Below are 10,000 nucleotides of genomic sequence, written 5' to 3' on the forward strand. Positions count from 1 at the left end.
TCTCTCTCTCTCTCTCTCTCTCTCTCTCTCTCTCTCTCTCTCTCTCTCTCTCTCTCTCTCTCTCTCTCTCTCTCTCTCTCTCTCTCTCTCTCTCTCTCTCTCTCTCTCTCTCTCTCTCTCTCTCTCTCTCTCTCTCTCTCTCTCTCCTGTTTCTCGAGCAGACTGACCGTCGCAGACAGACAGACAGACAGACAGACAGACAGACAGACAGACAGACAGACAGACACGTTCCCTCGTGCGCGCTCATCAACTGCACCCTAGAACACTGCACAGCAGCACACCTCAATGCCAGCACACCTCAATGCCAGCACACCTCAAGCACACCTCAATGCCAGCACACCTCAATGCCAGCACACCTCAATGCCAGCACACCTCAATGCCAGCACACCTCAATGCCAGCACACCTCAATGCCAGCACACCTCAATGCCAGCACACCTCAATGCCAGCACACTGTTCTTAGGTCTTTGGAATGCAACGAGGTGAATATCTTTTGGTTACACTTTCTGTCAAAAACTGTTTCACCGCGAATCAACCATTGTATTCGTCTTGGCCATCCTCACAGCACGTCTCGCATCATACTTCAAACCTAGCATCGAGATGTGACATTATTCTACGCAAAATGCAAATATTCTGACAGCCTTCTGACGAAAGCGAAACGCATGTCGTCCTATCGCATGGGGGGCGCTGGTGTTTGCGCAGGGCATGCTGATGCACGTTTCCTATTGTTGGCATGGTGCTAGTGAAGGCAGGAGTGGAGTTCGCCAGGGTGCAATTGTCAATAGTCGTCAGTTTGTTCACATTTGTGCATAGTTTCACAATTCAAAATGATCACTTTGGTGTTGGAGTGTGATGCTGACAACATAGTCTATTAGAATAGAATTCCATTCTCACGCTTCTTGACTTTCCATTACAACACTTTTCATCAAAAACAACGGAAACACATTATACGTTGCAAGCGCATGTGCGCAGTCAACATTTAAGCAACATTACATCAAGTCTGTACTTGTGACCGATCTGGTACAGCCAGTTAGTGTGGTGAGCCTCAAGAGGTTAGTATTAAAGGCATAGTCTTCCACGAGAATACATTTCGGCTCTCCATCTCAGATCCGTGCAGGCTTTTACATGGGATAAGACCAGTCCAGTTTGTTGTGTTTTACATGGGATAAGACCAGTCCAGTTTGTTGTGCTTTACATGGGATAAGACCAGTCCAGTTTGTTGTGCTTTACATGGGATAAGACCAGTCCAGTTTGTTGTTGTGTTTTACATGGGATAAGACCAGTCCAGTTTGTTGTGTTTTACATGGGATAAGACCAGTCCAGTTTGTTGTGTTTTACATGGGATAAGACCAGTCCAGTTTGTTGTGTTTTACATGGGATAAGACCAGTCCAGTTTGTTGTTGTGTTTTACATGGGATAAGACCAGTCCAGTTTGTTGTTGTGTTTTACATGAGACAAGACCAGTCCAGTTTGTTGTTGTGTTTTACATGGGATAAGACCAGTCCAGTTTGTTGTGCTTTACATGGGATAAGACCAGTCCAGTTTGTTGTGTTTTACATGGGATAAGACCAGTCCAGTTTGTTGTGTTTTACATGGGATAAGACCAGTCCAGTTTGTTGTGTTTTACATGGGATAAGACCAGTCCAGTTTGTTGTTGTGTTTTACATGGGATAAGACCAGTCCAGTTTGTTGTTGTTTTACATGGGATAAGACCAGTCCAGTTTGTTGTGTTTTACATGGGATAAGACCAGTCCAGTTTGTTGTGTTTTACATGGGATAAGACCAGTCCAGTTTGTTGTGTTTTACATGGGATAAGACCAGTCCAGTTTGTTGTGTTTTACATGGGATAAGACCAGTCCAGTTTGTTGTGTTTTACATGGGATAAGACCAGTCCAGTTTGTTGTTGTGTTTTACATGGGATAAGACCAGTCCAGTTTGTTGTTGTGTTTTACATGGGATAAGACCAGTCCAGTTTGTTGTTGTGTTTTACATGGGATAAGACCAGTCCAGTTTGTTGTTGTGTTTTACATGGGACAAGACCAGTCCAGTTTGTTTGTTGTTGTGTTTTACATGGAATAAGACCAGCCCAGTTTGTTTGTTGTTGTGTTTTACATGGGACAAGACCAGCCCAGTTTGTTGTTGTGTTTTACATGGAATAAGACCAGCCCAGTTTGTTTGTTGTTGTGTTTTACATGGGACAAGACCAGTCCAGTTTGTTTGTTGTTGTGTTTTACATGGGACAAGACCAGTCCAGTTTGTTTGTTGTTGTGTTTTACATGGGACAAGACCAGTCCAGTTTGTTTGTTGTGTTTTACATGGGATAAGACCAGTCCAGTTTGTTGTGTTTTACATGGGATAAGACCAGTCCAGTTTGTTGTTGTGTTTTACATGAGACAAGACCAGTCCAGTTTGTTGTTGTGTTTTACATGGGATAAGACCAGTCCAGTTTGTTGTTGTGTTTTACATGGGATAAGACCAGTCCAGTTTGTTGTTGTGTTTTACATGGGACAAGACCAGTCCAGTTTGTTGTTGTGTTTTACATGGGACAAGACCAGTCCAGTTTGTTTGTTGTTGTGTTTTACATGGGACAAGACCAGTCCAGTTTGTTTGTTGTTGTGTTTTACATGGGACAAGACCAGCCCAGTTTGTTGTTGTGTTTTACATGGGACAAGACCAGTCCAGTTTGTTTGTTTTACATGGGACAAGACCAGTCCAGTTTGTTGTGTTTTACATGGGATAAGACCAGTCCAGTTTGTTGTGTTTTACATGGGATAAGACCAGTCCAGTTTGTTGTGTTTTACATGGGATAAGACCAGTCCAGTTTGTTGTGTTTTACATGGGATAAGACCAGTCCAGTTTGTTGTGTTTTACATGGGATAAGACCAGTCCAGTTTGTTGTGTTTTACATGGGATAAGACCAGTCCAGTTTGTTGTGTTTTACATGGGATAAGACCAGTCCAGTTTGTTGTGTTTTACATGGGATAAGACCAGTCCAGTTTGTTGTGTTTTACATGGGATAAGACCAGTCCAGTTTGTTGTTGTGTTTTACATGGGATAAGACCAGTCCAGTTTGTTGTGTTTTACATGGGATAAGACCAGTCCAGTTTGTTGTTGTTTTACATGGGATAAGACCACCCCTCCACTTGGTCACATACCGAAATTCCACATCCTGACGGTTCCCTGCGCAGTGAGCGCTGTTTGATAAATCAATGAATCAAAAAAAAAAAATTTAAAAATCAAAAAAATCCCTGCGCTTAGTACCCACGGAATACGCGCGATTTTAGCCTCATATTGATTGATTGATTGATTGATTGAATTGCATAACAATCCACCAGTGCCCGTTACGAAATGATTCCATCAAACGAATTGGCACTGTGCAGAGAGAGAGTACTCAGCGTGTTGACTGTTGGTATTTTATACAGGTTGTAGGTTGGTATGTGTCAAAGTAGAGGGATGGTCAGATCTGAGCCGGATAGTGAGTCTTGCTGTTTACAGGGGAAGGACTGCGCCGTTACACGGCAGAGGGAAGATGATGAATAATTCACAAGGTGAGCTGTCGGTCTTGTGTCTCCCGTGGAAACGAGGATTGATGGAAGACGTGCGATGTCAGGACAAGATACAACCACCGCACACAACGCCCTCTTCTGCCCGTCTTGTCTCGCGCTCTCTTCACGCGACTGTTTCAAAACACTGCGAGTAGTATTAAATACACAATGAGTGTTTTGTTTGTTTTTCTGATTGTTTGTGCTTGTTGCAAACCTTCCTCTTGTTCGCCTAAACGGCGGACTGACGGCTAACCCCTGTCAAAAGATATAGCAACAAGACAAAGACTCTGCGACGATTCAAGCGTGATAAACTGTTTGAACTTACAAGGTGGGGCGATTTGATGTCGACACTCTGATGCCTCAGGAAAGTGAACGGTAACAATTCCGTATCAGTCCAATCAACAGGACTACCTTCTTATAAATTACTCATTAATATTTTATGATGTGCGTGAACGTCAATACAGTTAGGTTATCAATGTCAATGTCAACGACAGTGGACTTGATGTGACTCTTCACGTTCAGAGCATGCATGCATTATCTCTGCTTTTCCAACACATTTCTGTGGATCCGCATTGCTCACCCTCCCCCATTCCCCGCACCCCTCCCCCTCCCTTGGCAAGCTCAAATTCTCCAAGTCCAGTGAAGATGGAAATGAGGGCTTGTGTGGATCAGTCAACCTGTTAGTTTTTTTGCAATACAATACAATACAATACAATACAATACAATACAATACAATACAATGCTATACAATACAATACAATACAATCCAATACAATACAATACAATTCAATATAATATAATACAACATAATCCTTTATAATCTCAAGCTGAGCAATGCAATACTCTCTCTCTCCCTCTCTCTCTCTCTCTCTCTCTGCCCCCCTTCCCCCAATCTCTTAACCCACTCACATTCTTCAGTGACGTAACGTTCAGGGTCAAATTTAGGGTGGACACACTCTTCCAGGCACAGATCACATTTTCGCTTTGCTTTCCTTCGATGTCATGTTGCGAGAATCCTGCCCCCACCCTGCTTAACCCGGGTGTATCGCCACCCGGTTATCTCTGTCACTGGTACCCGAGGTGGTAAGAAGGTGTGGGACTATTGTCATGATAACAACTTATCACACATGATTTTTTTTAAACTTGAGGAGAAAGGATGTCGCGGATGTGTGTGTATGTGTGTGTGTGTATGTGTGTGTGTGTGTGTGTGTGTGTGTGTGTGTGTGTGTGTGTGTGTGTGTGTGTGTGTGTGTGTGTGTCCGCGCCCCCTTGTTTGTATGCCGGTGTGCGGAGTACACCATTCGTTTTTTTTCTAGAATACTGAAAATCAATGCAGCTGACTTGCCCGACATAATTATCCCCTCAAATTTTTTTAAAAAAATTATGTATATGGTTTCACAAGCAACTTAATTTTCATACAATCAAATAGCTGTAAAAAAAAAATCGTCCTCATTATACAAAAATTATAGTTTTGCACCTGGTTTTACTAACTGAATCGGATTATAACATCGACACTGATAAGTCACACCTGCTCTCGCAACAGTGGCAATCTTTACACCGTGCTGACTCACAACAGTGGCAATCTTTACACCGTGCTGACTCACAACAGTGGCAATCTTTACACCGTGCTGACTCACAACAGTGGCAATCTTTACACCGTGCTGACTCACAACAGTGGTAATCTTTACACCGTGCTGACTCACAACAGTGGCAATCTTTACACCGTGCTGACTCACAACAGTGGCAATCTTTACACCGTGCTGACTCACAACAGTGGCAATCTTTACACCGTGCTGACTCACAACAGTGGCAATCTTTACACCGTGCTGACTCACAACAGTGGCAATCTTTACACCGTGCTGACTCACAACAGTGGCAATCTTTACACCGTGCTGACTCACAACAGTGGCAATCTTTACACCGTGCTGACTCACAACAGTGGCAATCTCTACACCGTGCTGACTCACAACAGTGGCAATCTTTACACCGTGCTGACTCACAACAGTGGCAATCTTTACACCGTGCTGACTCACAACAGTGGCAATCTCTACACCGTGCTGACTCACAACAGTGGCAATCTTTACACCGTGCTGACTCACAACAGTGGCAATCTTTACACCGTGCTGACTCACAACAGTGGCAATCTTTACACCGTGCTGACTCACAACAGTGGCAATCTTTACACCGTGCTGACTCACAACAGTGCCAATCTTTACACCGTGCTGACTCACAACAGTGGCAATCTCTACACCGTGCTGACTCACAACAGTGGCAATCTTTACACCGTGCTGACTCACAACAGTGGCAATATTTACACCGTGCTGACTCACAACAGTGGTAATCTTTACACCGTGCTGACTCACAACAGTGGCAATCTTTACACCGTGCTGACTCACAACAGTGGCAATCTCTACACCGTGCTGACTCACAACAGTGGCAATCTTTACACCGTGCTGACTCACAACAGTGGCAATCTTTACACCGTGCTGACTCACAACAGTGGCAATCTCTACACCGTGCTGACTCACAACAGTGGCAATCTCTACACCGTGCTGACTCACAACAGTGGCAATCTTTACACCGTGCTGACTCACAACAGTGGCAATCTTTACACCGTGCTGACTCACAACAGTGGCAATCTCTACACCGTGCTGACTCACAACAGTGGCAATCTTTACACCGTGCTGACTCACAACAGTGGCAATCTTTACACCGTGCTGACTCACAACAGTGGCAATCTCTTCACCGTGCTGACTCACAACAGTGGCAATCTCTACACCGTGCTGACTCACAACAGTGGCAATCTTTACACCGTGCTGACTCACAACAGTGGCAATCTTTACACCGTGCTGACTCACAACAGTGGCAATCTTTACACCGTGCTGACTCACAACAGTGGCAATCTTTACACCGTGCTGACTCACAACAGTGGCAATCTTTACACCGTGCTGACTCACAACAGTGGCAATCTCTACACCGTGCTGACTCACAACAGTGGCAATCTTTACACCGTGCTGACTCACAACAGTGGCAATCTTTACACCGTGCTGACTCACAACAGTGGCAATCCTTTACACCGTGCTGACTCACAACAGTGGCAATCTTTACACCGTGCTGACTCACAACAGTGGCAATCTTTACACCGTGCTGACTCACAACAGTGGCAATCTTTACACCGTGCTGACTCACAACAGTGGCAATCTCTACACCGTGCTGACTCACAACAGTGGCAATCTTTACACCGTGCTGACTCACAACAGTGGCAATCTTTACACCCTGCTGACTCACAACAGTGGCAATCTTTACACCGTGCTGACTCACAACAGTGGCAATCTTTACACCGTGATGACTCACAACAGTGGCAATCTCTTCACCGTGCTGACTCACAACAGTGGCAATCTTTACACCGTGCTGACTCACAACAGTGGCAATCTTTACACCGTGCTGACTCACAACAGTGCCAATCTTTACACCGTGCTGACTCACAACAGTGGCAATCTCTACACCGTGCTGACTCACAACAGTGGCAATCTTTACACCGTGCTGACTCACAACAGTGGCAATCTTTACACCGTGCTGACTCACAACAGTGGTAATCTTTACACCGTGCTGACTCACAACAGTGGCAATCTTTACACCGTGCTGACTCACAACAGTGGCAATCTCTACACCGTGCTGACTCACAACAGTGGCAATCTTTACACCGTGCTGACTCACAACAGTGGCAATCTTTACACCGTGCTGACTCACAACAGTGGCAATCTCTACACCGTGCTGACTCACAACAGTGGCAATCTCTACACCGTGCTGACTCACAACAGTGGCAATCTTTACACCGTGCTGACTCACAACAGTGGCAATCTTTACACCGTGCTGACTCACAACAGTGGCAATCTCTACACCGTGCTGACTCACAACAGTGGCAATCTTTACACCGTGCTGACTCACAACAGTGGCAATCTTTACACCGTGCTGACTCACAACAGTGGCAATCTCTTCACCGTGCTGACTCACAACAGTGGCAATCTCTACACCGTGCTGACTCACAACAGTGGCAATCTTTACACCGTGCTGACTCACAACAGTGGCAATCTTTACACCGTGCTGACTCACAACAGTGGCAATCTCTACACCGTGCTGACTCACAACAGTGGCAATCTTTACACCGTGCTGACTCACAACAGTGGCAATCTTTACACCGTGCTGACTCACAACAGTGGCAATCTTTACACCGTGCTGACTCACAACAGTGGTAATCTTTACACCGTGCTGACTCACAACAGTGGCAATCTTTACACCGTGCTGACTCACAACAATCGGCAAAGAACTGCGCAAGCACAACGTCTCAAAGGTAAAAATAGGCTTCTTTTGGCGACCTCGTTTCATAGAACAGGTACATGTATGCAAATCAATTTTACTCAAAGCACGGAATATTTACATGGACAAAAAAGTTTTTGTTGTAGACGTTTTCCCTATCTTACTACCCTTTCTCCAAAACAATGAAAACGATTTACAAAGGGAGTGGGGGAGGGAATTGAAATGGAAAGTGGGAACCCGGGAGGGGTAGGGGCTGAGAGGGGAGGGGAGGGGTAGGGGCTGAGAGGGGAGGGGAGGGGTAGGGGCTGAGAGGGGAGGGGAGGGGTAGGGGCTGAGAGGGGAGGGGCTGAGAGGGGAGGGGTAGGGGCTGAGAGGGGAGGGGTAGGGGCTGAGAGGGGAGGGGTAGGGGCTGAGAGGGGAGGGGTAGGGGCTGAGAGGGGAGGGGTAGGGGCTGAGAGGGGAAGGGAGGCTGGGTGTAGCGCAACACCAATTTCTAAGAATACTTTCACGTAAAACGTCTTTAAAACAGCAACATGTACACATTACCTTTATCACCTAGCCATCAACAACCTCCATCAAAATAACCTGTCACGCTAGATTGTAATCTGATGAGCTCACCACTCCTGTGTATCATTATTTCAGGAAAATAGCAGAGTGATATGGGTTGAAAGCAGGCAGATCGCCAAACTGATATCAACATCAACCGTCTCCCGCAGCGCCATAATCATCATAGGCCTTATACGGAAACCCGGTGCGCCAAATTGCACCTTTGACTGACTTCGCTCATTGCAAACAACATCAGTCGTCGGTGAAATTGGTTTGCTATTGTAGATTATTAACTTTGACAAAATATTAAAAAAAAGTATTCTGTTATTTAGGTTTCTTTTTCAGAGCACTTTCCTTTATTTGATGTTTAACGTCGTTTTCAACCGTTCAAGGTTATATCGTGACAGGGAAAGGGGGGGAATGGGATAGAGCCACTTGTTAATTGTTTCTTGTTCACAAAAGCACTTTCAGAGCACTGACCTTGGCATAGACATCATGTCTCCACTATCAACACCTCATTATTTAATCTTTGGTACTCGTACATATATGTTAATGGATACATTTTCCACAGGTACCTGTTACTGAGAAGAAGAAAAATCACAGCTGAAAGCAAAAAATCACAGCTGAAAGCAAAAAATCACAGCTGAAAGCAAAAACGCTCATATTTACTCCAGTTCCCCCTAAACACACCGTCATCATATCCTGCTTACCTATAATCTCAACAAGTCATTCATGGTGAATGTCTCATATATGTTTACAAACACCGAACAACAGCTACATCCACACATAAAACTATCCCTTAATCACGTCCATTTCCCTGCATTACGATTGATTGACAGCAGGTTTATGATTAATATGTTTACAAATTACAAACACAGAATAACAGCTACATACACACTCAAACTCAATCCTAAGCTCGCCGTTTTCCCTTTATTATGGTAATCAGTTGGCTGTGCCACGATCTTACGACTGCACCCTGGCACCAAAAAAAAAAGCATTTTTGAATGACACTTTCTTGCAGATAAAAAGTGTCAATTGAAGGGGACATTGTTGGAGACATTTTTTTTTCGTTACTTTGTGCGTTTGTTTTGTTGTCTTTGTGGTAATTTTAAGGTTTCCGTGACTCAACCTGTGCGCATACCATCAATTCTGGGTTTTTAAACGACCAAATTAAGGCTTTCATTGGTTTTGCGTTTCAAGCCCTCCTTATAAATTCCAGATAAATCTTTCGATGGTTTGAATTATAACTCGATGTTTAAATTGCCACCCTGGTACAAAGGAGAAATTAATTCAGTATCGCTCCTGTACGTATTTTCTTTGTGCAAGCTTGGAAATTCAGAAGTGAAAACTGCTCAGTCAACTCCAAAAGGAATCCTTTTTAGACGGAAGTAGAATAATCAAGTAATAATAGGTAAGTGATAAGTGCCCGTGTGACAACACGAGGAGCTAAAATCAACACGTGGGTCACTGCGGACACTCAAGGGTGTGAGTAGTGACTCATCCAATAAAGTAAGAGGTCATGAAAACAAGAACAATTATTAAAAAAAAAACACTCTTGCCAACTCCACCACCCGTTCAAAAAGAAGAAAACAGA

The 10,000-nt window shown here is 44.4% G+C and overlaps 2 protein-coding genes across 2 annotated transcripts in view; one reads left to right on the forward strand and one right to left on the reverse strand.

Moving 5' to 3' along the window:
* LOC138965984 (uncharacterized) overlaps positions 1 to 10,000 on the forward strand; it is a 194,852-nt gene that overhangs the window by 41,903 nt on the left and 142,949 nt on the right. The gene's annotated exons all lie outside the window — the stretch shown is intronic.
* The window catches only part of LOC138965983 (uncharacterized), a 64,850-nt gene that overhangs the window by 15,776 nt on the left and 39,074 nt on the right, over positions 1 to 10,000 (reverse strand). Inside the window, exons 4-6 of the mRNA XM_070338068.1 lie at positions 8,098 to 8,329; positions 6,700 to 7,779; positions 5,115 to 6,557 (exon numbers count right to left, since the gene is read on the reverse strand). Of these exons, the coding sequence (XP_070194169.1) occupies positions 5,115 to 6,557; positions 6,700 to 7,779; positions 8,098 to 8,329 (2,755 nt within the window). The remainder of the gene's footprint in view (positions 1 to 5,114; positions 6,558 to 6,699; positions 7,780 to 8,097; positions 8,330 to 10,000) is intronic.

The sequence above is a fragment of the Littorina saxatilis genome, linkage group LG5 (assembly GCF_037325665.1).
Source record: "Littorina saxatilis isolate snail1 linkage group LG5, US_GU_Lsax_2.0, whole genome shotgun sequence".
Taxonomy (NCBI): domain Eukaryota; kingdom Metazoa; phylum Mollusca; class Gastropoda; order Littorinimorpha; family Littorinidae; genus Littorina; species Littorina saxatilis.